Here is a 26,785-nt window from a genome sequence, read left to right as displayed (position 1 = left end):
GCCTCCCCCCTAAAAGTCCGAGCAGGTCTGTGCTGCAGTCATCGGTGGTGTGAAGTGTCTCCCGGTAAGCCTGAGGCTCAGCTCCGGATCCAGCAGCTCGCCCAAGGCCCCTTGCCGGTGGGTGGCAGACTCCACAGTGCGCCGACCAACGCCCGGTCCTTCGGGGCTTTGCACCTTGCTGCTGAATGGGTTCAGGCACCTTCCCCGTCCTGGGGAAAGCGACAGAAGCTTCCTTTGATGACTCAGCGTCTTGGGGCACCCCAGGCCGTCACTGGGATGGTCCGTGGTGGCTGCTGTACCAGTGGAGGGGCTGCTGGGGGACACTCGGCCTGGCCCAGGGCACACCAGGGAATTGCTCCTCCTCCTCCCCTTCCTCCTCCTCGCCTGAGCTCAGGTTTTTCTCAGTCTCTGAAAGCTAAAGGCCCCAGCTGAGGGCCTGCTCCTAGGTTGTCCTGTGGGTCCCAGGCCTGTCTGCCCTTTCCTGGCAGTGAGGAAGGACCGGGCTTCTTTCCCACACCCACGCCCCCCGCCCCCCAACGTTCTCACGGTACCCAACAGTTTGTAAGATGCTTTTCGGGTACATTCTCTCACTGTGAGGTGAGTTCCATTACTCCCATTTTATAGGTGGAGAGGTGAGACCCAGAGAGATGAAGTTGCTGCCCAGGGTCACAACGGTGAGAACCACAGCTGCAGCCCGGGCCTGCAGTCGAGCCCCGCACACCTTACACCGTGCCACCTCCAGGGTCCTGATCCGACACTTCCCGCCCGACCCAGTGACCAGGTGAGCGAAGGACGGCCTTGCAAGGCGCTCCGCCGACGGGGCGATGGGTCAGAATCGTCCTTTTTCCAGAATCGACCCCTGGCAGTCTCCAGTTCAGCCGGAGCTCACCAAGTCCCTGCTCTGGCGCACACGGACCTCAGGAGCGGACCCCAGTGTGTCCTGACCTCCATCTCCGACTGTGGGTTCCTGGGGTTCCCCCCTTCAGTACCCTCGAAGGCTCACTTTATAGAGGGAGACTGAGCGCCAGGGGGCTTAGACCTGCCCAGCACGAGTCAGAGCTGCAGCCGGGACCAGGGCTGAGGCCACAACCTGCGCAAGGTCCTCTTTACTGGGCCCAGGCGCCCTGCGCACTCTCGGGACCCAGAGGCTGCTCGGATGTGCAGATTCGTTCAGGGCTGCTGGCTGCTGCACGGTGTCCGCAGCAGAGGACAGGCTGAGCAGGCAGTTGGCTGAGAGAGAGAAGGGGCTCTCGGCCACAGAAAAGCTTCCGTCTGAGCAGATTTAGAGGCCTGAGTGTGACTGGGGTGTCTGTTCCTTCTCTGAGCGAGCTCTCGCTCCACTCGCATGGTGCCTGCCGCGTCTAGGAAAAGGCGCCCCAGGGTGGGGTGGGCGGGGGCTGCCTGTCAGCTTTACCCCCAAGCATGTCCCGGTTCCGTGCGAGGCACCACGGCTTCCCAGACAGCATGACCCGCCCAGGCCACGCGGCACTACTGTCCCCTGCCTTGTCCGTGGCCCTGCTGTCCCCTGCCTTGTCCGTGGCCCTGCTGTCCCCTGCCTTGTCTGTGGCCTCCACTGGGAAAACCCGGGCTTGTGCTGAGCCGGCACCAGGAAGTGCAGGCGTGTGTGTCCCTGCAGAGGGAGGCGGGGACCTGTCTGTGTCGGCAGACCGCTGGGACGGCTCGTGGCCCGGCGCCCAGCACACACGGCGGCCTGGCTGTCACTCCTGGGGTCTGGGAAGACGGCCAGTGGTGGAGGCGGGACGCGGGTTGGGGTGGCATGGAGCACCCAGGACCTGGCCGAGGCCTGACGACAAGTGGACCCCGGCTGCACATCCACACGGCCCGTTCCCCATGGCTCAGGCGGTGCCCTGGGTGTTGTCCCCACGTGAGTCGCTGTAGCTCCGCCTCTCCTCCGAGGCCACCAGCTTAGTGACGCTGTAAAGGGATCAGCCCAAGGCCAACCTGCCCCGGGGAGAACTAGTTCTCCTTCTTGCCAGCTCCCTGAGCCCTGCAGTGGAGAAAGCAGAACACCTGAAAGCCCCTGTGAGCCCAGGACTGTGTTCAGAAGAGAAGTGACAAAGGAACGGAACGTGCTTGTCACTGGCACTGCCACTTGCGCAGCATTTCAGGAGTTGGTGCTGAAGAGCAGCCCAGCGTCGGAGCCAGGCCCCCCGCTCAGCTGAGCTCACCTGTGGGCCTTTCTGCACCTCGGTTCCCTCGTCTGTAAATGGGCACGTGAGTCGGGCTGCCGGGCTGCTGCGAGGACAGAAGGCGCCGCAGGTGGCTCAGGTGAGAGGCCAGGATGTTGCGCATCAGGCAGAAAAGCCAAGCCCAGAAGGGCCCCCGCTAGTCACCAGCGTCTTGGTCCCAGCCCCGCCTGGACGCTGGGAGGCCCCCAACACTCTGCACAGCAAATGGCCACTCAGACTCCCACGGACATCCCTGGCCAGCTGAGCTCCGCCAGCCCCACTGCCGTCCCCTGCACACCCCCTCCGCCTGCCACTCGCCACCCCTCAGCCACGGCTGGGCCACGCGCTACCGTCCCACCCCAGTGCCCGGCACGGGGCCCTGCGAGCCTGGGTTCGGCCACACCTGTGGAGCACGGCCCTGTCTGGGCTGGCATCGGAGACGGCTCAGAAGCACAGTGCCCGGCCCAGGGGGCAGGACAGGTGTGTCACCACAACGTGACTGCAAGGAGACCGTGCTGGGAAGGCGTCCCGAGGGCTGAGGGCGCAGGCACCGCAGGGCTCACGCGTGGAGCCCAGTGACACAGACGCACGGGCTCTGCCGAGGGAAGGAACGCGGGACAGCCAAGGCTTCCTGAGCAGCTCCCACCCGGCCCCAACTCAGCCCTTCCTCAGAGGGACTCTAACCCTGAGCCCGTGTCACCTGGGCCTGGATGCTGGGCTTGGGGAGGGTCCCAGACTTCTCAGGGCCTCACTCCGTGCCCCCCGCAGTGAAGCCAACAGGGCCTGCCCTGGGCGGCGCCACCGTGGGAAAGAGCGGCCAGTGTGAAAACACGGCGGGGGAGGGGGAGGGGCAGGGCAGTTTCCGCCATTATGTTTAAAACTTTCCAATGATACATAATGACTTTGTGGTTTGTTTTTTTTTTTTTAAAAAGCAGAGGTAGAAACTCAGTGTGTCCTCCCCAGCCCGAGTCTGCCTTTTAAATCCCTTCATGACACCCCTCAGCCGGGGGCCACTCAGGGGTGGCAGCAGGAGCAGCCGCCCAGCAAGGCCCCCTCTCCCAGCCCGGGCCGAGCAGGCACAGTGGGGGCCCTGCCTCGCTGTGCTCCACTGCCCGCTAGGAAACGGGGACAGCGGTCCCCTCCCCTCCCGGGGGTTCTGGGCGCGCCAGGAGCCCTTGGCCTAAAGCCCCTTGCAAGAGACGCGGGAGGAGGCAGGGAAGGACGCAGGGTGAGCTCACGCCTCCCCCCTCTGCACAGCCCAGCAGCTCCCCGGCCCTGCCGGCTGCGTGCTCAGGAAGGACCCCCACCAAACACTCGTGGAAAATGCCCAAGTCCCGTGAGACGCCACTCCGGCACGGCCGTGCGGGACTCTAAGCCCCCGAGGCTGGCTTGCGCCAGACACCCGCCGGGCCTTTTCCACAGCAGACATGATCTGCAGCCCGGCTGGGGCCAGGGTCACCTCCTAGGCCGTCACCCACCGGGACCAGGCCATTTAGCAGGACTCAGCTGCCCCCTCCTGCACGCAGGGAACTCGCCCCAGGCCCAGCGGGGCAGAGCCAGGAAGGCGCCTGTTACTCGGGAGCAGTCGGTTTGGGAGGGGACTCCCGGCCCCCAGGTAGCTGTCCTCTGCACACCCCACACAGGATACTGCTCCTGCGTGTGGCTCTGCTCCCTCTCCGTGACATCAGCCTCTCTTGGTCGCCACACTAGACCAGGTCCTTCCCCTTTGCCCCTCCCCTGCCTCCCCGATCCAATCAACCTCCCAGCGTGCTGCCACATCGGTCCCCAGTCCACCCCCGCACTTTGACCTTCTCTCCCAGGTCATCTCACTGCCCCCTCTCCCCCTTCCAATCTCCAGCCTCCCCAGGTGGCCCAAGGGACGGCATCACTTTCCCTCCCGCAGGGCCTTTGTGGCACTCAGGATGCCACAGGCTGGCCACAAGCTGGCCCACCGTGCACTGCCTCCCTGTCGCCACGGCCCCCATCTGCGCCCTCTGCTTCCAGCTCGCTGGGTCTGGGCCAGCCCTCCCCCCGCTCCTCTCCCCCGCTCCCCTCCCCCCTCCCCCAGCCCTCCCCCCGCTCCCCTCCCCCGCTCCCCTCCCCCAGCCCTCCCCCTCCGCTTGGCTGCCTGGGACAGAATTAAGCTCTTCAGCCCCAGCCCAGGGCAGGCACAGGGCTTGCCAAATGGCACCAGCGAAGGGGTGTGGGCTGCCCTCTGCCAGGTGCCCTTCCCAGAGACCTGCAGACCCCCTCACTCACCCCCCATGAGACTTGGCGCCAACACCGGCCACCCTTCTAGAAACAACAGCCCCTACGCTGCGTGCCCACTCCCCTCGGCCTTCTTTTCTGTTCACGACTGACTTCGTGCCTCTGAGAATGCAAGGGAGTCTCCCGAGGCCGGGGCTGGACCTGGTGGCCCCCGGCTGTGCTCCAGCACCAAGGACGGCAGTGGGCGCCTGGCACTTGGGGGGCACCAAGTAGCTGCCGGCCAGTGAAGGAAGGGCTGAGGCGCCAGAGCCCCGAAGGACGGCACGACACGGGAGGAGAAGGGCCCTGGGAGGGGAAACGTGAATTCCAGCCTTTTCTGCTCTGCACCTTCACATGGGCGAAAGCAAAGCCCAAACCCACCCACCCAGCAACACGGACAAGCGGAGCTGGCGTGTGCATGTGCTCGGCGCTGGAAGCAGCTGGTTGCTCCTGGTTTATTTTAATTAGTGCCAAACCTTGGAAATAACCATTTCATGTTGGCTCTGGAAAGTTCAGAACCAGATACCGAGTGCAGGGAATGGGAGTCCACAGCAAGGGCGTTATCTGTCAGGGCTGCACAATGACACTTTGGTCAACGACAGGCGAAGGCACAGTGGTGATCCCATGACACATGGAGCTCCATCACAACTGAGCTGAAACATCCCTGTCACCGATGCCGTCATCACATGGAAATGCAACAGACCTACCGCTCTTCCAGGTGGACGAGAGTCTAGCACGTGTTACACAGTTAGTTCCGGTGCACGGTACTTGACAGTGACAATATGTGACTACGTCACTGGTTTATGTATTTGCTATACTATACTTTTCCTTGGTATTTTAGAGTGTACTCCTTGTATTTGTGTAAAAATATCCGTAACACGGCCCAGCAGGTGCTTCAGGGGCCCAGGGGCCTCGTTAGCACAGGGGACGGCAGCTGCACGCCTGTCACTGCCCCTGAGCCCTTCCAGTGGGACAAGACGTGGAGGTGGAAGACAGTGCACTGAGGAGCCTGACTCTGCGTAGGGAGGTCCAGGCTGATGTGTGTTTTTGTGTCTTAGTTTTTTAAAAATGTTTTAAAAAGTAAAAAATAAAAGTAAAAAAATTTGAAAATAGAAAATGCTCATAGAATAAGGACATAAGGAAAGAAAATATTTTTGTACAGCTGTACAATGTGTTTGCGTTTTAAGCTAAGTGTTATTACCAAAACGACAAGTTTTTAAGAATTAAAAAGTTTATGAAGTAGAAAAGTTACAGTTAGGGTTAACTTACTGAAGAGGGGAAATTTTTTATGTAAATTGAGTGTGGCCTTGGTGTCCCGCGTCTCTGGCGTGTGCAGCAGTGCCCGGGGGCGACCGCCGTCCCCCGAGCTCTGACCGTGGCCGGGCCCTACACAGTGCGCCACTGTGCACCGTTCACACGGCGTTTGTACTGTCCCTTGTCGCGTCCAGGGTTGCTTAGACGCACAGACACTTGCCGCTGCATGACAGCCGTCTCCAGTCAGCACTCAGCGGGCCACCTCTGTGCAGGTAGCTGAGGGCAACAGGTGTGCCGTACAGGGAAGCAAGCCCCTGGCAAGGCATCCCTCAGATGTGTCCCCATCGCTAAGGGACAGTGACCATGCTTCCTGCAGGCTTCGTCCTCTCTCTCCGCGCCCCTCCCTCCACCTCATCTCCCCTCCCTTTCCTTCTCTTTCTTGAATCCTGCTGAGCCCCATGCGGGGCGGGCGTTGGAGGCGGCCCCGTGAGCAAGCGAGCAGCTCCCAGACCCCGGTGTTGCCTGGACAAGGGCTTCCCCCAGCGTGTCCTGCCCTCTGTCGTGTGGCCGACACGGTCCCTTCCCTCTCCCCCGAGCAAGGTGTCGGGAGGGAAACGGCTCCTGGGCGTCTCCCACGGCAGCCCTGGCTGGGCCTCGGCCAGCAGCGCCCCTCCCCAGGCTGCCGAGGTCAGTGCCAGGGGTCGAGCCCGAGAGTCTCCTTCCAGCTGGTCCCACCGTGCCCTCTGCCTGCCCGCCCTGCTCTCCAGGCAGGGCCTCCAGCAAGGCCCCTCCCGTCGCCATCCACAGGGCACAGGGCCCTGCTGCTCTAGCGCCTGTCCCCGCGCCAGCTGGGAGAGCCGGCAGGGGCGGCCTGGCGCTCAGGGAGAGAACAGCGAGGGGCAAAGCGTCCCGGGGCCTCCAGGGAGACGGAGCTTTACCTTGAGGACGAACCCGTCGGGGCAGGTGCGGTCATACTTGTACACCTTGTAGACGACCAGGAAGACGACACAGGTGAGGAAGGCCAGGGCGAAGAGGACCAGCACGGAGACCTGCGGGCAGAGCAGGGACGTCAGGGGCGGCAGGAAAGGCAACGGGACGGACGTGCCCGCATGTGCAGACTGCCTCTGGACAAGCCACCAAGAACCTGGGCAGGGCAGCTGGGGACCGGAGGCCAGGGGATCACTTTTCACTGGGCAACTTTTTGTATCATTTTAATTTTTCACCATAGCCGTGTTTCACCTTCATTTTAAACTGGTTATTGTTAGTGTTCCAGCTGCTCACAGCGCCCGGGCTGCAACACGAGGGAGCCTCCGTCTCGCCAGGGCTCGCGGGCCACTGGCACGCACGGCTGGAGCAGGGCCTGGCTGCCACCCTGCCCGTCCCCGAGGTGATGCATCAGCCCCCCGCTCGGAGCCGGGACGCAGTGTCACACAGACACCAGCCTGCCCGTGCCCAGGACCAGCTGAGCAGGAAAGACAGAACCTCTGCGGCTTCCCGTGCGTGTGCGTCGAGGCAGGGTCCCGGAGGACGGGCATGCGGTTTCTTCACTGTGCCGTGCCGAGTGCCAGACTCGCCTGACAGGTGCTCAGCTCGTGTTTCCAGGGAGCTAATGACAGCACGTGTGACGCTGCACAGAGGCGGGAGCCCTGCCCCAGCTGCTGACACTGACTCTGGACCTGGAAGGTGCTTACCCGGCCACAGGGGAGGCTGGCAGGGCGAGAACACGTCCCAAGGCTAAGAGGGCACACAGGTGGCCCTGCCCCAGCCCAGGTAAGCAGAGGGACAGCTCCTAGGCTCCCTGGACCGTGGGAGGGAAGCAGGCCCCGGGGCACTGGGTACCGGCGTGCGGCAGGGGCTCTGTCACGTGCGTGTGAACACGAGCAGAACCGCTGGCTCCCACCTGCCCACCCGGCAGCCTGCGAGCCGCAGGGCAGCGGGGACCCCCTCCCTGGCCACACAGAGAACCCCGCGGCTTCCTGAGGCTGAAGCCCCCCCGCTGGTCTGCGGTGGGCCCGGCGCTGCCTCAGGACCCCTGGGCTCAGGGCCCATCTGTGAAGGGGAACAAGAGCCCCAGCGGCACCGGGTCCTGGGGAGGCAGGAGAAGATGGAGTGAGAAAGTGCATTACAAGCCACAAAGCACGGTCACCTGGAGGACAGAGGCCACCGCTGGGAACGCTGAGGCCCCTGGATGACTCTTCTCTTTGGGGGCCCCAGGCACCAGCCCAGGGCCCGGCGCTGAGTTCCGCCTGCAGCTCACCAGTTGTGCCAGCCGTGCCAGCCTGGAAACCCAGAGCCTCTCGGGGCCACTGTCTCCGTGACTGACGGGGACAACGGCGCCAGCACCCCCCAGTGGCTGCAAATGCCCATGAAGTGTCACAGTGGTCACTACAGCTGGTCAGTCCCCTGCTCCCACCTCCTGGGCTCTGCATCTGCAGAGTGCAGAGTTGTTCCCAAGCCTGCGTCTTGGCTACCCCAGGCCACAGGGCCAGCCGGATGGGGTAGCTCAGGGCTGAGGGATGTGGCCTCTCTGTCATTGGTTTCCTGTCCACTGTGCTGCCAACTCAGCTGGTCCCCCAGCACTCTCACTAAGCGTCCCAGGGCGGGACGAGGGGCAGCACCAGGACCTAGTGACTCCAGCCCGGGCTGCTCCCTCCCGCCTCCCTGCACAGCCACCACCGGTCACTTGCCACACCCATCTCCAGACCTCCCCTCCCCTCCCCCAGTTCATACCCACTGCAGCCTGAATGACACCTGTCTCCACTGTGTCCCCTCACCCAGGCAGGCAGACAACCCTGCCACCTCTGAGGAGGCGCTTCCTATGTCTCTAAGTCCTGCTGGTTTCTCGATCACGTCCCTTGCCTCCATCCCCACCCCGGCCCAGCCTCTGCAACCCTTCACTGGGATTGTCCCCCTCCACAAGGCAGCCAGCCCTTCCCAGGCCACCACCCTCCTCAGTCTGTCTGGACAGCCTGTATTGCCCACGGAGCCTGTGCCTCATGTGGGGACACAGGATGGAGCCAGGGCTGCCTCCCAGGGCCACGGTGACCGTGGCGGCCGCAGCACACGGGCCAGCACATCAGCACCTGGACCTGGCAGCCGAGCATGGAGCTGGATGACGAAGGAAGACAGAGTTTGCCAGAGAAAGAAGGGGCCGCTGTCCCAGGAGCACAGCCGGGCAGGGCCTGTCCTGACAGCCACAGCCCTGACCACTCCTGGGGCTCAGCTGTCCTCTCCCCAGCCCGGTGCAGACCGGGCCTGGCCTCTCCTTGGCCACTCTGTGGCATGGCATCCCCCCATGGTGACCACAGGCCTTTCTAGAAAGATCCCCAACTGGCTAAGAGTTGAAACATGGCTCTGCAAGCTGCTGACTGTGTGACCTTGGGCAGGTCCTCTGGCCTCTCTGCAGTGGGGGGACGGTACGTCCCACCCTGATGCATCTATCAGGAGAATGACAGAGACCGAGGGCCGCGCGCATGCTGGGACCCTGCTGGGGCCTGAATCCTGTCCCCCTCGGAAAGATATGCTGACATCCAACCCCCAGGACCTGTGAGTGGGCCCTGATTTGGACGCAGGGTCTCTGCAAATGTAATCGAGTTAAGATGAGGTCATGAGGTGGGCCCTCATCGAATCCAGGGACTCTGTGTCTTTATACAAAGGGGAAGTCTGGACACAGAGACCAACAGGCATGCAGGGGGAGGCCACGTGAAGATTGAAGGTGACACACGCCATGCAACGCCACGGCTGGCCAGCCACCCCCAGAGACTAGGCAGGAGTCTTCCCCACGGGTTTCTTGCACACCTTAACTTCGGACTTCTGGTCTCCAGAACTGTGGGACACATTTCTGTCGTGCGAGTCCCCGGCTGGGGCACTTTGTTGGGCAGCCCCAAAGACCAGGGCTACATGTGGGGGGCCGGGCCTGCTCCCCTCCACTGAAGATCTCCGTCTGCCATCGTCCCTGTTCCTTCCCCAGCAGGCCAGCCTGCGCTGCCTTCTCTCCTCCTTGCCCCTCAAAGCCCTGGCCAGCCCCCGGGCCTCCAGGAAGGATCTGGAACATCCCAGCCTCTCTCTGGACGCCAATCACACATGTGGGCACTAAATGACCCAACATCTATTTTTTCCTAATTCAAGTGAAATAAGTCTGTCCCAGTTTGGAGACTCATGAGCGTCTGCTCCCCTGACCCCATGAGATAATTAGGAATATTTGAGAACACAGGGTGAAATTACTGAGGCAGACACGTGTGTTTCCTTGAGAACCTTGAAGTACCTCTTAGGCTTTCTCTACAATGACCCACCAGGACCATAAGTGTAGGGGGAGCCATGACCACCAGTGGCTCCACCTTTCAACCAGCTCGAAAATGCTGGGGTCAAAAAAGATGCATTAGCCGTTCACTGCCTGGGACTAAGAGTCAGACAGCCCTGGGTTCAGGCCTGCTCGGCCACACACACAAGCCTGGAAGGGCCGTGTGCCTCCCCGGGCCCCGGTTCCCTCTCGTCTGCGCGAGGGGTGCGGGGGGCACGCAGCAGACCCCGTGGCCGGCAGGCGGCAGGGCACTGTGAGCCCTGTTCCCACACAGCGCCGCCTCCCAGCAGGCAAGAAGCCCGGAGACTGTCCATCCGACACCTTTCTCAGCGCCCTCAAGTCGGCCGACAGGACACCCAGGTGACCCAGAGTAAGAGGAGAAGCAGCGGCCATTCGCAGTGGCCCCAGCCTGGGCGCAAAACGCCTCCACTGTGGCTGCCTGTGAGGGTCGTGGGAGCTTCGGAAGATCCCCAGGTCTGGACCCACCCAGAGTAGGGACTGAAATATCGGGGCTGGGATCCAGACATCAGTGTTGTGGAAAACTGTCCAGATGCTCCTCATGTGCTGCCTACGCTGGAACTGAGGGGTACACAGAGGCCCCCACGTCTCGGCAGGTTCTGCAGCCTGAGCACTACTGAACCACCAAGCCAGATGCTACACTCTCAGGACAAACTTGACTATGACTTCTGCCATCATCTGCACCACGGTAGGCAGTTGAAATGAATTCTGTGGACTCCTTACATCAGCACCTACCTGCGAGGTAGACTACTACATTTTACAAACAGGGAAGCTGAGGCTCAGATATAAATGACTGGCCCAAGGCAAGCTGGCTGTGGTTGGCTGAGTAATGGTCCCCAAGGATACCCAGGTCCTAATCCCTGGAATCTTGTTGGGTAAGGGACTTGGCAGGTGTGATCTAGCCAAGGGTCTTGAGATGGGGAAATTGTCCCGGGTTGTTCAGGTGAGCCCTAGATGTCCTAAGAGGGCGGCAGAGGGAGATTCTACCGCAGAGGAGAGGTGACCTGAGCAGAGAGAAACCGGAAGATGCTACCCTGTAGGATCTGGAGGTGGAGAAGGGGGCCACAAGCCAAGGAATGCAGTTCTGGAAGACAGAAAAGGCTTCCACGAGAGCCTCCACACAGAGCAGGGCACTGCAGACACCTTGACTGTGGCCTGGTGACACTGGTTCAGGACCCCTGACTGCAGAACTGCGAGACGGCTGCATGCTGCGTTAAGCTGCCACACTGTGCTAATTTGTTACAAAAGCCCCAAGAAACTTTTATATCTCCTTTCAAGTTCATCTCCCCTCAAACGGGGCCACTGCGGGCAGGGCTGTGTCACACACCTGGCACAAAGAAAATGCGTCCCACATGTGCATGAGTGCGAGAGTGAGCGAATCCAGTTGCAGACAACCCATCTCCCAACAAGCACCGACCGCAACCCCTGGCTGCTGGGCACCCCCAGAATAACGCCTCAGTCACACAGAGCAGGCGGTTAGTCTGCAGGAGCTGCTGGCTGTCTAGGTGAAGGCTTTGCTTAAGTAAAGCCATTTCTTAAGCAAACAATCCGCCTGGAAGGAGGTGGGACCCAGGGCAGCTGTTCCCTCCGCTGCTCCAGGCCCAGAAAGCTGAGGTTGACAGACAGGGCCTGCCCCTCCACCCGGCCGGGCTGGGCCTGTGAGCCAGGGACCGGCCAGGGGGGTCCCGACAGGGAGAGGGTATTTCCTGGGAAGCAGGGCCTGTGTTCCAGGGCCGTGTCTCCGTCAGGCACAGCAGGCTCAGTGCCTGGGCCTCCCATGCTTGCAGGAACCCATAAAAATGTTTTGATTTTAATTCTGTTTCAGAATTAGAAGGAAAAAATGCTATAATGATAATGAATATGTAATAAGGACAGGCTGGACGGTATCCGTCTTTAGACAAGACTGCCGCAATTCTCTCTTTAATGAAGAAAGGGCCACGAAGGCCGAGTGCCCCCCGGCCCACAGGCCCTGCTTTCCTCCATCTCAGGGACCCCCACGTGGCCAGTGGACACTCGCAGGTGATCTGACCGTGGCCCCCGTGGAGGGCGCGTCTCAGGAGTTGGCTGAGAAGCCTGTAGGGTTGTATGGTCCTGTGGCGTCACCCTGGCGTCACGTCTTCACCACACAGGGCGAGAACGCAGAGCAGCCCCTAACCTTGCTTGGGAAGGCTGCTGAGAGGGGCGTCTGGCCCTCGAGGAGGAGGAGCTCATCAGGGAAGCAAGGCAATAGGGAGCCCAACAGGGAGCAGGGCTTTGTGCCAAAGGCCTGAGATGCCAAAAAACATGGTGTGCTAGGCCAGCGTGGCTGAAGCATCACATGTCCTGCAGGAGATGGGCCATGAGGCACTGAGTGCACCAGGGCCTGGAGGTGGGGCAAGCCTGGCGCAGGGTTCTGCCATAGTTGTGCCATTGACTGCCTGGACCCCCTGGCGAAGCCACAAATCCTCCTCAGAATGATGTTTTCAGTGCATAAAACACTACACGTAGGCTTGCAAACTAATTATATGAAATACTGTTATGAAAATGTTGCAAAAATATAAATTTGTGATGTAATAATATACACGTGTTTATTTATTAACACACTAAACAACAAAATCTTGTAAATACTGATTTCAAAGGACCAGTGAGTGGAAACACTACCCCAAGATCTTGGCACCCAGTTCAGCAGGATATGAAAAGGCCTGTGATCTGCGGGGCAACGCAGGTGCAGGTACAGCAGCACCTGACACCTCTGCAGTTTATTGCCTACGTTAAAAAGTGAAGGAACTTGTACACTGAAAACTATAAAACATTGCTGAAAGAAATTAAAGAAGACCTAAATAAAGGGAAAGATACCCTGTGTTCAAGGATTGGAAAACTTAAATAGTAATTATATTATGTTAATATTGTTAAGATGGGAATACTTCCCAAACACAATCTCTATCAAAATCTTAACAGTCTTTTTATTTTTATTTATTTATTTATTTATTTTGCAGAAATGGAATTTCAAGGGACCCTGAAGAGCCAAAACAGTCTTGAAAACAAAGACTAAATTAGAGGACTCATCTTCCCAATTTTAAAACTTAAAACTACAAAGCTACAGTAATCAAAATAGAGTGGTACTAGCATAAGAACAGACATATAAATCAATGGAATAGCACTGAGTCCAGAAATAAAATTATATGTCCATGGCCAACCGATTTTCAATAAGGGTACTAAGATCATTCATTCAATGGGACAAGAACAGTCTCTTCAATAAGTGTGGTTGGGACCATATGCAAAAAAATGGTGTTGGACTCTTACCTCACATGATATACAAAAAATAACTCAAAAAGGATCAAAGACCTAAATATAAAAGCTAAGCCATAAAACTCTTAGAAGAAAACACAGTGGAAAATCTTCTTGACATTGGATTTGGCAACAGTGTCTTAGATATGACACCAAAAGCACAAGCAACAAAAGAAAAACTAAATGGTACTTCACCAAAATTTTAAATTTTTGTGCATCAAAGAAACTATCCAGAAAGTGAAAAGAGAACCTACAGAATGGTAGAAAATATTTGCAAATCATATAAAGGCTTAGTATCCAAAATATGTAAGGAACTCAAACAACTCAACAACAAAAAGGCAAACACCTAATTAAAAATGGGAAAGGACTTGAATAGATATCTCTCTAAAGAAGATATACAAATGGCCAACAGGCACATGAAAAGATGTTTAACATCACTAGCCATTAGGTAAATACAGGTCAAAACAACAATGAGATACCAGTTCACACCCACTAAGATGGCTATAATAAAAAAAATAATAACAAGAGTTGGTGAAAATTTGGAGAAATTGGAACCCTTGTACACTGCTGATGAGAATGTAAAATGGTACATCTCTATGGAAAACAGTTTGGCGATTCCACAATATGGTAAATATAAAATTACTACATGACCCAGCAATTCTACTCCTGGGGGTATACCCAAAAGAATTTAAAACAGGTGTTAAAAAAAAACAAAAAAAACTTGTACATGAATGTTCACAGCAGCTACTCATAATAGCCAAAATGTGGAAACAACACAAATGTCCATCAACCAATAATGCATAAACAAAACGTAGTCTGGCCATACAACAGAATACTACTCAGCCATAGAAAGGAATTAAGTACTGATACATGCTACAACCCAGGCAAGCCTTGGAAATATCAGCACTAAGAAAGAAGCCAGGCAGGTCACACATGCTATCACTCCATTTGTAGGACATGTGTAGAATAGGTACATCTACAGGGACAGAAAACAGATTAGTGGTTCCCAGGGGTAGGGGAGGAAAGAGGGAACGAGAGTGACTGCTTAACGGGTATGGAGTCTTCTTTGGGGGAGATAAAAATGTCCTGGAACTAGGTAGTGATGATGGTTGGACAACATGGTCAATGTATTAAGTGGCACTGAATTGTACACTTTCAAATGGTAAATTTTGTATTTTGTATATTTTACAACAATTTTTTTAAAAAAATGGTCCAGTGGCCTGGCATGGTGGCTCACGCCTGTAATCCCAGCACTCTGAGAGGCTGAGGCCAGGAGTTGGAGGCTGCATTGAGCTGTGATCACGCCACTGCACTCCAGCCTGGACGACACAGCAAGACCCTGTCTCTAAAACATAAAAACAAAAAATTTTTTTTTTAAATGGGCCAGAGGAGGGAGGCAGGAGATAGGGTGTCAGACTACTGGGGGGGTCCTGATGAGAGATGGGGAGCCCAGGCCAGAGTTGCCCTGTGCGAGAGGGGAGAGGGATCTGAGGAGTGTTTTCTGGAAAGCACAGTAGGAACAGACAAGCACAACAGGGTACAGGCCTGAGGGGGGCGGTATATCATAAGGAGGGACCGTGCCTCGAGGATGCCCAGCACAGTCCTGGCTGATGGCTACGGCCTGGCATCCGGACTGCTTTGTCCATCCACTGCCACTCACAAAAGTGTCCCATTGGGGCCGTGAATTATATGGTCGCTCAGCTGCCCACGAACTAGTTCTCTGCCCGCTCACATGAGACAGGGTCAGCAAAATCCCACCTGACAGACAATACCTGAGCGGCATTTGGGTTCACTGTGCTCCCATCTGCTCTCCTGCCGGGGTCCTCCCGGGCCACTGCCCAGACGGGAGGTGGCAGTACCAGGATGTCTGCAGAGGGGAGAGTCACCCCCTGCCCCCCGGCACTGAGGACAGCATGTGGTGGGCTTTGCTGTGACAGATGGACGTGGCTCTACGTCCCACTTCCACCCCTCATTATCTGGCTGACCTTGGCCTGCTCCTTAGCTGCTCTGGCCTTAATTAGCCACCTACAAAATCAGGACAGTAAGGTCACCCTTCAGAGACTGTAAGTGAGAGTGAAAGGAATGACAGTTGGGAAGCTCGGAGCTCAAGCGGGCGCTGGGTCGATGGCGCTGGGTGGCTCTCCCTCGGCCCTCTCCTGCCTCCCAACCTCAACAGGAGGGAAAAGGAAATGAGCATTTCTGCTGAGCAATGCAGTAAAAAAAAAATCTTGGAGAAAGAAGACAAATCTTGACATCTTAAAGCGTTTACAGCGCTAAATATTTTAGGCACCCCACACAAGTGCACACACAGACACGCAGACCCCGAGATGACTCAGCCCACGTGGGACCCGGTTCTGGGTGAAGCCCCCCCCTGCAGCTGGGCCGCGAAGCGCCGGAATCCGGCAGGACGCTCGCGCGGCTGAAGGTCACAGGGGGTGTCCGGACACATTTCTAGGGTCTCCAGCATCTCCCTGCGTGAAGACCCCCCAGTGCCAAGGACACGGTGTCACCATTCATAAATATTTAACAATTGAAACACACCAGATTACTGGAGACTGGAAAACAGACGGGCACAGGCAGCACAAGGTCATTAAGGATGTGAGAAGAAAATACAAACCACCCTCAAGAGTATTTGCGACAAGCAGGACACAAAGAGACACCCACCCTCAGGAGCGTTTGCGACAGGCAGGACACAAAGAGACACCCCCCACTGGAGTATCAACTGCCTGCCGGAATGGCCACTCGGGTCTCTGCTCCGCAGACGTCCCCCCTCTCTGGGCCGCCCACGAGCGACGCGCGAGGCCGACCCGGACGTCGCAGGCCCCGGGGCAGCTCGGAGCCAGGCGGGGCGGCGGCCGCGCAGCCCACACCTTCCGCGCACGCGCAGAGAGGCCGTGCGGCCCCTCAGGTCTCAGCGGCGCTTCGTCGTCCTCGTAGCCACCAAGCACAGAGGGCGGGAATGAGCCCTGGGGGAACTTGCCTGTCACGGGCCTAGTCGTGGCCCCTCCGCCCGCCCGATGGGGAGGACAGCGCGAGGACGCGGCGCCCGCAGCTGACACGGCCCTGCACGGCGGCGGGCGGGCGCGGCCTAGGCGTGTTCAGGTTCGTGAATTGAGAACCGCCTCGGCCGCGTCTACTCTCGGCATCGACACACCTGCGTCAACTAACAGCCCGCTTTCCCGGCGACGCCGCCCTCGGGAAGCCCGCGCGTCCGGCGTCCCCGCGCCCTCCGGAGCCCTCCCCCAGCCAGCAGTCGCCTAGCAACCAGCCTAGCAACCGGCAGCCAAGAGATCAGCCCCGAGTGGGAATCAGGAGGGAACGCCACAGAGACATTTCCTTTCAGGGGAGCCACCCAGAGGCCGATGAGGATGAGGAGCTCCTGAACTCCTCAAACGAGACGCGGGGGGACGGATTGTTTACGTGCTGCTTCAACAAATGACAGGCGAGAGCTCATTCCTGAGACTCACACGCAGGGCTGGAAAGGACTAAGCTGACGCTGGGCTAGGGAGCCTCTCGGAAGCTGTGCAGTCACCAACGGGACGAGGAAGACCCTGTCCCAACCACAGCTGTGACTGAGCCCTGGTGGGAGGGGTCCGCACGGCCAGGGAGGCCACATCCTCCGCCTGACCTTCCCCTGCGCGCGCCCCCCAGCACAGCCTGCTCCGCGCCCCCCCAATACAGCCTGCTCCGCGCGCGCCCCCCAATACAGCCTGCTCCGCGCCCCCCCAATACAGCCTGCTCCGCGCGCGCCCCCCCGGCACAGCCTGCTCCGCGCCCCCCCCAATACAGCCTGCTCCGCGCCCCCCCCCCGGCACAGCCTGCTCCGCGCGCGCCCCCCCCGGCACAGCCTGCTCCGCGCGCGCCCCCCCCAATTCAGCCTGCTCTGCGCCCCCCAATACAGTCTGCTCCGCGCCCCCTCAATACAGCCTGCTCCGCGCCCCCCCCGGCACAGCCTGCTCCGCGCCCCCTCAATACAGCCTGCTCCGCGCCCCCCCGGCACAGCCTGCTCCGCGCGCGCCCCCCCCCCGGCACAGCCTGCTCCGCGCGCGCCCCCCCAATACAGTCTGCTCCGCGCCCCCCCCCGCACAGCCTGCTCCGCGCGCGCCCCCCAATACAGTCTGCTCCGCGCGCGCCCCCCGCACAGCCTGCTCCGCGCGCGCCCCCCAGCACAGCCTGCTCCGGGCCCCTCCAATACAGCCTGCTCCGCGCCCCCCCCGCACAGCCTGCTCCGCGCGCGCCCCCCCCCCCCGGCACAGCCTGCTCCGCGCGCGCCCCCCAATACAGTCTGCTCCTCGCGCGCCCCCGCACAGCCTGCTCCGCGCGCGCCCCCCCGGCACAGCCTGCTCCGCGCCCCCCCCCCGCACAGCCTGCTCCGCGCGCGCCCCCAATACAGTCTGCTCCGCGCGCCCCCCCCCCCGCACAGCCTGCTCCGCGCGTGCCCCCCAATACAGTCTGCTCCGCGCGCCCCCCCCCCGGCACAGCCTGCTCCGCGCGCGCCCCCCAATACAGTCTGCTCCGCGCGCCACCCCACCCCCCCAGGCACAGCCTGCTCCGCGCGCGCCCCCCCAATACAGTCTGCTCCGCGCCCCCCCCCCCCCCCCCCGGCACAGCCTGCTCCGCGCGCGCCCCCCAATACAGTCTGCTCCGCGCGCCACCCCACCCCCACCCCCGGCACAGCCTGCTCCACGAGCGCCCCCCGACCAGCGGAAGCGTCGCAGGACAGCGGCGCGCCTCATGGTGCATGCACTCAAGGGCCAGACATAACTGGGCAGTAAAAGGCTGGAAGAACATTCCAGAAGAGCACGCACTCTTAGCATTCCCAAAAGGCGCCAGCCCTTCTGATCCTTCCTGCACTGTGCTAGAATGCACCCCCACCCAGAAAGGGTGGGAACTCAGAGTACATTCGAATCCCCTGGAGAGCTTGTTAAAACGCATGTTCCCAGGGTCCAGGGTCCCTGTGTTAAAATCGAACTTGGATGACTCTGACTCAGGTGGCCCCAGGCACTTGGGGAAACAGCACTTTGGAGGCTGCCCTTCACACACACACACACACACACACACTTACTTCACAGCAGGTGGGCCAGGAGCAGGTAAATGTCCTTCCCAAAGAGCCTTGGAGCAGGCGAAGGCAAGAGGCGCCCTCAGAATGCGGCTGTTCGTGGCAAGAGTGCGGCCTGTGGGTGCCCTGGTCGAGCTGGCCGGCTGAACCGGGGCGCCCACAGGCCACGGCGATGGGCTCCTGCAGCCGGGCTGCCCTGGCTCCCAGCCTGCCTCTGCCGTTCGCAGACGTGTGGCCTTGGGCAGGTCTCCTGCCTTAGTCAGAATCGACAAATATCACCTGTCCAGGACTCACACCCACCTGTGGCCCAGAGAGACGGCTTACGCCAGTGACCTTGCTCAGCAAGCGAGGGACCCACAGGCAGACCCAGGAAAGCTGGCCAGGTCCCCCACGCGCGGGAGTCTGGCGGCACGATTAGTCATGCATTTTCTTGTCGAACTGTTACGGAGCGTGCACTGAGCACCAGAGAGGAAAAGCCACCACGCAGCTCTTATCGTAGCTGGCACAGAGCAGCCCATGAGTAAGCTCTGTCTGCACAAAGAGTCCCTGCACCTTCATTTTTGGCTGACATTCTTGGCTCAGGGGGTCGCCGTGGCTTGGTTCCCTTCCCTGGGTCACCAACTCAGGTTGAGGGGCCTTTGCTTCAAAAGGCCACCCCACTGGACTTCGCCAAGACACCTGCCACAGGCCTCATGCCCAAAGAGAAGCATGGGCCATCCCAGACCCTCAGAAGAGAGCATCGTGGGGTCGGAGGCTAGAGACCGGGGCTTACATGGAAGACACGAGAAAAGAGTGCTTACACGGGGCAGGGCTCCAGAGTACCCAAAGGCTGTGGGATGGGGAAGGAGGGTGTCGCGTGCTCTGAGTGACTCAAGGCAGCAGATCGAGGGCCACAGGGTGGCAGTTCCTGGGAAGGGTTTTGAATTAGCAGAAGGAAAGGATTTGTAGGAGCAGAACAATCCAACAGCAGCGGGTGGGTCACCTGTGGCTGAGACTCCTCGTGCAAACCTGCTCTGGTGCCACAGTGAAGAGCAGGCTGCCTGGCTCAAGCTCCCTGCCTCAGTTTCCCCTCGATTATAAAATGGAAATAGATAATAACGGTGCCTGTCTCGTGCGGTGTTCACAAAGATTCAGCGAGACAATAAGCACAACGGGCTGGCACACTCCCTGACTCTCAGAGGCTGTGACTGCCTCGAGACAAAGGGCAGTGGACGCGCAGCCAGGGGGAGGCTGGTCACAACCAAGGGGGACCCAGGAGGCTTCCCCGGGAGGTTCTGTCTGAGCCAGCCCTGCGGGGGGGGGGGGAAGGGGTGTGGGGAGATGTGCACGGTAGGAGGCATGGCAGAAGGTGCTGGCTTTGCAACCAGCCCCCCGGGACCACTTGGACTCAACAGCCTCACCTGTTAAAAGGGCCAGTGACAGCCCCTTCAGGGTGGTCACAAATCACAGAGGAGGCCATGGAAACTAAGCACAGACACACGCCCTGCAGGTCTGTGTGCAAGACTAGGGAAATGGTGCATTCCAGGGCAACCATCTGGTGAGCAACTACTGTATACATTGCTCTCTCAGACAGCCAGAGGAGAGGCAAGGCAGGACTGCCACCAGCAGCCAGTCTACAGGGACAGGCACAGGTGTCTGAGGTCTTCTGAGCCCTTGGGGTCTGGGTCCCAGCTGCAGCTGCAGAAAGCCCTGGTGACAAATATGCGTCATCTAAGCCTTAGAGAGACCTGGGCACCTGCTTGAGGTGATCGTGCAGGAAAAGCACAAATGGAGGATGCCACGGTGCTTTGGAAACTGCCAGAGGTGGGGGACAGAGCCTAGCACACGACACACACTCAACAGATAAAGGAATAGCCATTCCAGTACCACTCGGCTCCCTGCTCTGTGGGGGCCTGAAATGCCAGGGCTGCGGGAAGCAAAGGTCAGAGCAGGCGTGAGAAACCCAGACACATGCAGACGTCCAGATGGTGCCCAGCCAGCAGATTGGAGGCCAGGGTGACCTTGAAATCGAGGTCACTCCTTCCTCAGCTGGGGACAGCAGCTGATCTCAGGGCGTGGACGGGGCAGGACAGGCCTGGCAGCAGCCGAGGCACACGCTGACCCCACTGGGCAGAGGGGAAGAGAGGTGCTGACCTGGGGTCTGCCTGGGTCCGGGCCGTGAACCTCAAACACACGTGAACTGCTGAGCCAGCGGCCACCCAGAGCGCTCGGCACAGTGTCCTCGCAAGCAGCAGAGACCACGGGCAGGGACTGCCCTGTGCCTCAACTTCCCCTCTGCAAGATGGGCACTACGAATAGTCACTACTCTCAGTAGGCAGGAGGTGGAGCATTGCTAGGAGGATGAGATGAGCTGACACAAGTAAACCCCGCCAGAGAGAGAAGACAACACGCTCGTGGGGTCCACTGTGCCAGGCAGACCCTGAGAGGCAGCGTGGCGCTGCGGGAAGGAGCAGGGACCGTGGGTCAGACTACGCCCCACGTTCCCTGGCGCTCCATGGAGGCCTCAGCCCCCGCTCCACTCATCTGTTAACCAGGATGGTCCCCAGGCCGCCTTCTGTACCTGACAAGGTTGTCACAAAGACAAGGTGCTTTGGAAACTGCAGGGCATGGGGGGGTGAGAGCCCCCGTGCACCATGGTGTGAGCAAACTGCTCGCACATCCAAGTGGAGTGTGACCAGAGAGCCAGCCAGGGCCACTCTTCGAGGCCTGGAGACCCTCTCATGTCTCTCGACTCACCCCTTTAAACCTAGGTGAGGGCCACCATTTTACCTTCTTTCTGATGTTTCCCAAAGGATGAGTTTCCAGAAGATGAATATCCAACTGGTTCTTCACCCAGTGCCGCCTCAGAGGCCACCCCGCTGTGGGGGAAGGCTCCCCCCACCCGGGGCCGACTGGAGCCAGGGCCCTTCCCGCAGTCCCCGCAGTCCCGTCAGCAGGGGACAGGTGGGGGGTGCACACAGGGCTCTGAGCCAGGCCACCTCTGGGTCCTGGCTCTGCCACGAGAGCTGTGACCACTCTGCCTCCGCTTCCCCCTCTGTAAGATGGGTTGTATGGTTCACACCGACCCCCGACCCTGGGGAGCACTGTTTGGATGAGCTCACATAGGGAAAGGGCCCAGAAGCCTGTGCAGCAAGTAGCAAGTGCTGTGCGTTAACGTTTCGTCATTGTCTGCTTCCTTCCTAGAACTGCTAGGTAAATATTTTAATGTTTGGTAAGTGTTTATAACCTTTGTCTAAAAGAAAGGTTATGGGTAGGTTTTCCCTGTTATAAAAATAAGTAATAAGTGATCATTTTGGAAGATGAAAAGAAAAAAGAAATTTTAGAAAACCACATGGATGACATCTTGGTGAGTAGCCGGAAGCCGCCCGGTTTGTGCAGCTGGGGTCAGCCCAGAGGAGCGCAGCCACACCGTTTTCTGTAGGTCATCTCCGCAGCTCCGCGGACCCCTCCTGGGGGCAAGAGCAGCATCTCACCCCCCACCCCCACGGCCACTCACCTTAAACCTCTCGGTGACACCCTCAGTGATGCTGACGGTGAACTCAGCTATTTTGGGAGCATGCGCTTTCCCTTTCTTGCGGTCAGGTTCATATTCAGTCTTGGTTTTCACGACCACCTTTCCCAGGAAACAGAGAAGCAAAAGGTCAGTGGCACAGCCAGATGCATTAGGACACATCTGCCCCAAGAGGGGGTCCGCGCACTCTTATGTTCAAGGTCACCATTTCGCCAGGAAGTAATTCACAAAAGGAATGAGAACAGGCCCTACCTATTGGAGCTCTCCTCTCCCTGTGCCAGGACTTTTCGGAGAAATTACCCATTAATAATCCTGACAGCAGCCCCAGGAGGGAAATATAACGGAGGGGCAGAGAAGCTAAGCTCACTGGCCAAGGTCACACAGCTAATGGGTGGCAGGGCCTGAATTCAGTGTGGCCTCTGACTCCTGACCCAGCAGAGCTCCCTCCACCCAGCAGAGCTGCAGCCCGGGCAGTCGGAGGCACACCTACTGTGTTTTGGTCTTTATGTGCTGCCATGGGCATAAGGACAGAAGCTCGGAGCACGCCACCACATCCCTGCAGGACTTGGCTGAAGGAGCAGGCCACCAGCCCATCAGGAAGGAGATCTGGAGTTGGCCTCCTCGCCTACACGCCCCATCCTCTCTCCTCTGCCCCAGCAACTGCCCCCAAAGTGTCTCCTTGCCCTCACTCGCCCACCCCCACTGCCAGGTGGGAGCTGCTTTTCCAATATGGAAACTGACTCTCACCTCTGCTCCGCACAGACCCCAGGCCTGTGTCCCCACCAGCTCCAGATGGACCATGATGCCCGTGTGGCCTCCTCCCTGGGACACTCCTGGCCCTGGCCTCGCTGGCAGTGCCCCTGTCACACCCTATTGATAGGAACTGTTAACTTCTCTGTCCCCACTGGAGAGGGAGGTGTTCAGAGCAGTGTTAAGGGGTGACATAGCTCTGATCCCCAAACCCCACTCCCCAGAGTAAGTGCCAAGAGGGGCTGCTGGACGGGGAGGACCAGCCACCCCCACTCTCTTCATCCCCAGTGAAGATGCCCCGCAGTGGGTGCACACAGTTTGGAGGGGACACCTGCTCTCTAAGGCAAAGGGAATCCAGACACTCAGATGGTCAGTCCCGGGCAGCAGCTTCAGGGAGCAGCAACAGGGGGAGTGGCCCATGCCAGCTGTCACTGAAAAATGGTCCCAAGAGCCAGAACCCTTGTAACCACACTCCTGGCCTCGATCCTTTCCACGGGCTTGCCCATGCTGGAGGAGGGGTGCCCACCCTTCGAAGCGCCAGTGTCTTGAGGCAGTACTTGAGTGGCACTTTGTCATCCTCAGATCCCAGCTGTCCCCAACTAGCTGAATGAGCACACACTGGCCACCTGGAGCCACTTCAGTCGCTTACAAAGTGGGAACAAGGCTATTTCCTCGGGCTACTGTGAGGATAAGGAAGCCTTGGAACCCTCAGCCCAGCATGGGGACTTGGTCAATATTCTGTTGATATGGATTCTATCTGCATCTGTCACTAACTGGCTGGGTGGCCCTGGCAGGTCCCTTCAACTCTCTGTGCCTCCATGTCCACATCTGTATGCTGGGGGTCATGCTGGTAGTTGCCTCAGTGTTGTCAGCAAATTAAAGGAATTTAAACCTGGAAAGCTCCTAGAAAGCTCCTGGTTCAGAATAAACACGCACCCCCAAACATTAGGGGAGATCCCTGGTGCTGCTGCTTGCTCTGGGACCACTGCTGCTGTCGCGCCCCCAGCACCTCGACACTTGGTGCACATTCTCAGAATGGATTCTGTTTACAACCCCTCAGGAGCCATGCCACCTGGGACAGGTGACTTCTCCTCCCTGAACCCTGGCTGTTAGCAACACGCTGCTGTTGTTCAGGCTGAGATGTTTTGTGTGAGAGACGTCTGGCTCCAAGCAGGGCGGAGTGAGGCACTGCCAGAAACTTCTGCATCCTGGTGGACTGTAACCTTCAGCCAAGTGACCTTGGGCATGGCCCATAAACTCTCTGAGACTCAGTTTCCTTATCTGTGATCTCAGAAACCTTCTAGCCCAACCATCAGTCCCTGCTGGAATTCCCTTCTCTGGAACATCCTGCCGGATGGCCCCTTTGTTTGAATATTTCCAGGGACAGGACACTCATTACCTTTTGGGGCTGCCTAGACTACCCCTGCTTGGCCAGGGTTTCATACCTGCCCAAATCCCTCCACCTTGCATAAACTCACGGTGCAGACGGTTCTGGAATGGAACAGACTGAGGACGAAAGAGGAGGCTCAGGCCAAGCAGTGGGAATCACCTGACAGAGGTGCCACCTCCGAACACAGAATTCCTGGCACAGGCACCACACTCCGCAGCTGAGAAGCTGAGGGGCCAAGGCAGGAGGGGGAGGTGGGGGCCTCGGGGCCAGGCTCGCCAACAGGACAAGTCTCTATGCCTGGACAGGGAGGGTAGGCCTCGGGCAGCCCTGCCCCTTCTGCAAAGCCCAGACTGGACCATAGTGTCCCAGAGGGACCCCATCAAGGCCTGGGGGGCATTATGTGACCAGCTGAACCCCCTTTCTCTAAATGCTGCCAGCCTCTTCCCTCCCCTGCCTCCTCCCACCCAAAACACAGACAATAGAGTTGGGAGCTGAGCCAGCCTCTCAAGGGTCCACCCTGGGAACACAGGACCCACCGCAGGGCTCCTCTCACTGCCCCCTGCCCCTGGCCAGCAACCACCAACTTGCCAGAATGGACACAGAGCCTGACTCAGACCTCTTCACCAGGGACCAATGAGACAATAGATGTAAAAGCACTTTGGGCAATAAAGTGAGCTTGTTCGTGGCCAGGGTGGTTTTTAAGGTTTTTGAGCAACAAGAGGGTCAGAATGGATGCTTTGTGTTTGTGGTTTGAGATCTGAGTTTTACAGTACAATTGTCTAGACTTCCAAAGATGTATTTGCCTTTTTAAGTGTTTTAAGTGTTAACTCTTGAAAATATTATTCTTAATGGATAGAAACTACTTGATTGGAAGCTGCAGTCAAGAAAAGATGAGATTCTTTAAATCCAGCAAAAAAAAAAAAAAACGCTTTGGGGAAGGCTGATGAATGGCTGGTCCTGGTCACAGTAGTCCCGAGCGAGCCCAGGCGCTTTATTTGGAGATTTCGCAGAAGGAACAAAGAGAAGGAGGCCGCGGAAGAGCCCACACCCTCCTGCACCCAGCGCGGTCGGCAGGGGTGGGCAGAAAGGACCGGGAGGACAACTGAGCCCGGAAGGAGGGCCCGTCTGGCCAAGGAAGGGGCTTGCAGCCTCGGTGGGGCAAACTGGGTGGAAATGCACCCCCCGGGGAGGCCCAAGGGCCACCTACGCACCCCCGGGCTCACCCGGGCTCACCCAGACCCAGAGCCCCTGGTGCCGCGGAGCAAGGGAGGAGCGGGGGGCTGGGGGGCGGGCCACTCGTGGACAGGACTCCCACAGAAATCCAGAAGGGACCTTTCCCCACCGCGTTCCATTGTCAGGACGAGGCTGTCGTCTAGGGCAGGGGCCTCCAACGTCACCCGATCCAGAATCCCGCGCAGGCACATTGTCCTCGCCCGGCTTCCTCCTGCTGCCCGAGCGCACCCCCACTTCGCGTCCCCAGAGCACGCGGCGCGTTCCTTTTGTTGCGGTTTCGGTCCAAGATTTAGGGGTGCGCACCCGGAGGGGCGGAGGCACGAGGGGCCCTTACCTTATCTGGGGGCGGGAACTGCAGTTGATTGACATCGAGGGGCGTCATCAGAGGAATGGTGTCGAAGCCATCCTCCAGCAGCGGCTGCTTGGCGCCCTTCTCCGCGAAATTGTTCCCCAACTTCACCATGGTTGCGGGGACCCGAGGCTGCAGCCTGCGGACGGAGGGCCGGGCGGGAGTCACCGGGAGCGGGACCCGGGCGGGGCGTTCGCAGGCGGGCTCCCCACACCCTCCAGTGTCCCGAGCTAGTCTCCGCGGAGGGTCGTGAGGACGTGGCGGTCACGGCCATATGGGTGGGGGAGGAAGCAGAGGGTCTGCAGACGACTCTCGTCGCCCGGGCGCAGGGGAGCTCCGCAGCTGGGGAAGGGGGCGCCGCCCCTGCACAGCCCGACTAGACGCGCCCGTCGTCCCGGGGCCGCTGCGCCCCGGTGACCCGCCCGTCCACCCCGTGCCCCTGCTCGGGGAGATGCGCATCGCCCCCAGGCCCGCTCCCCGGCGGGAAGGCCCCGGCCCCGCGCGGCTCGGCCGGCCGCACTCACCCGCGCCGGCGCCGGCAGGTCTGGCTGCGCGCTCCGAGCCTCCGCGCCGCCCGCTCCCGCTCGCAGCAATGGCGCAGGCGGCGCCGGGCGGGGCAGGGAGCCGGGCTGGGCGGCCGCCCCCTCCTCCCCGCGTGGCAGCCTCCCTCCCGCCGCCCCCGGGGGCTCCGCGCGCGGGGAAAGAGCGGGGGCGCCTGCGCCCTGCCGCAGCGGCCGCACAAAGGAGCGCGGGGCCGGGGAGGGACGGGGCGCAGGGGGACGGGAACGGGGCCCTAGGGACCGAGCGACCCCCGAGGCGGAGTGGAGAGAGGTGCGGCCCGCAGCCGCGCCGCGCCCACCTGGGGGTCCTCCAGGCGGCCTGGAGGCAGCGGGCGGCGGGGCTCCGAGCGTGCCTGGGCGCGCGGCCGGGAGGGCGCGTCCCTGGGAGGGGGCCCGCGCGGACAGGGAGGACGGGGCTCCTCGGGCTGCGGGAGCGGCGCCCTGAGAGCCGGGAGGGGCTGCCCGGGGGGCGGGCCGCGTTCGGGGCAGACAGGGCGCTCGGGGCTGGTCCGAAGAGAAGGAGAGACCCCCCCCTCTGCGGCCGCCGCCCAAGCACAGAGGGAATCGCTCGGGCGATACCGGGACCCGGAAAGGCGGCGGGTCGTTCTAGCCTGACCTGCGCCCCTCACCCACCAGCTGAGCGCGGCCGCTGTCGTAG

General features: G+C 59.7%; 1 protein-coding gene across 3 annotated transcripts in view; it reads right to left on the bottom strand.

The window, feature by feature from the left end:
• The window catches only part of NSG1 (neuronal vesicle trafficking associated 1), a 29,217-nt gene extending 2,735 nt beyond the window's left edge, over positions 1–26,482 (bottom strand). Inside the window, exons 1-4 of one of the 3 annotated variants that reach the window (XM_045529059.1) lie at positions 26,427–26,482; positions 25,553–25,706; positions 21,831–21,947; positions 6,629–6,739 (exon numbers count right to left, since the gene is read on the bottom strand). In XM_045529059.1, coding sequence (XP_045385015.1) covers positions 6,629–6,739; positions 21,831–21,947; positions 25,553–25,681 — 357 coding nt within the window. In that variant the 5' untranslated portion in view covers positions 25,682–25,706; positions 26,427–26,482. Of the gene's footprint in view, positions 1–6,628; positions 6,740–21,830; positions 21,948–25,552; positions 25,707–26,091; positions 26,248–26,426 lie in introns of those variants that run through there. The other 2 variants (XM_045529058.1, XM_045529061.1) reach the window with 2 other exon arrangements.
• Between the last annotated feature and the right edge of the window lie 303 nt (positions 26,483–26,785).

This window comes from Lemur catta, chromosome 17 (assembly GCF_020740605.2).
Source record: "Lemur catta isolate mLemCat1 chromosome 17, mLemCat1.pri, whole genome shotgun sequence".
Taxonomy (NCBI): Eukaryota; Metazoa; Chordata; class Mammalia; order Primates; family Lemuridae; genus Lemur; species Lemur catta.
The sequence above is the reverse complement of the archived record's forward strand: the minus strand, read 5'-3'. Positions and strand labels throughout refer to the sequence as shown.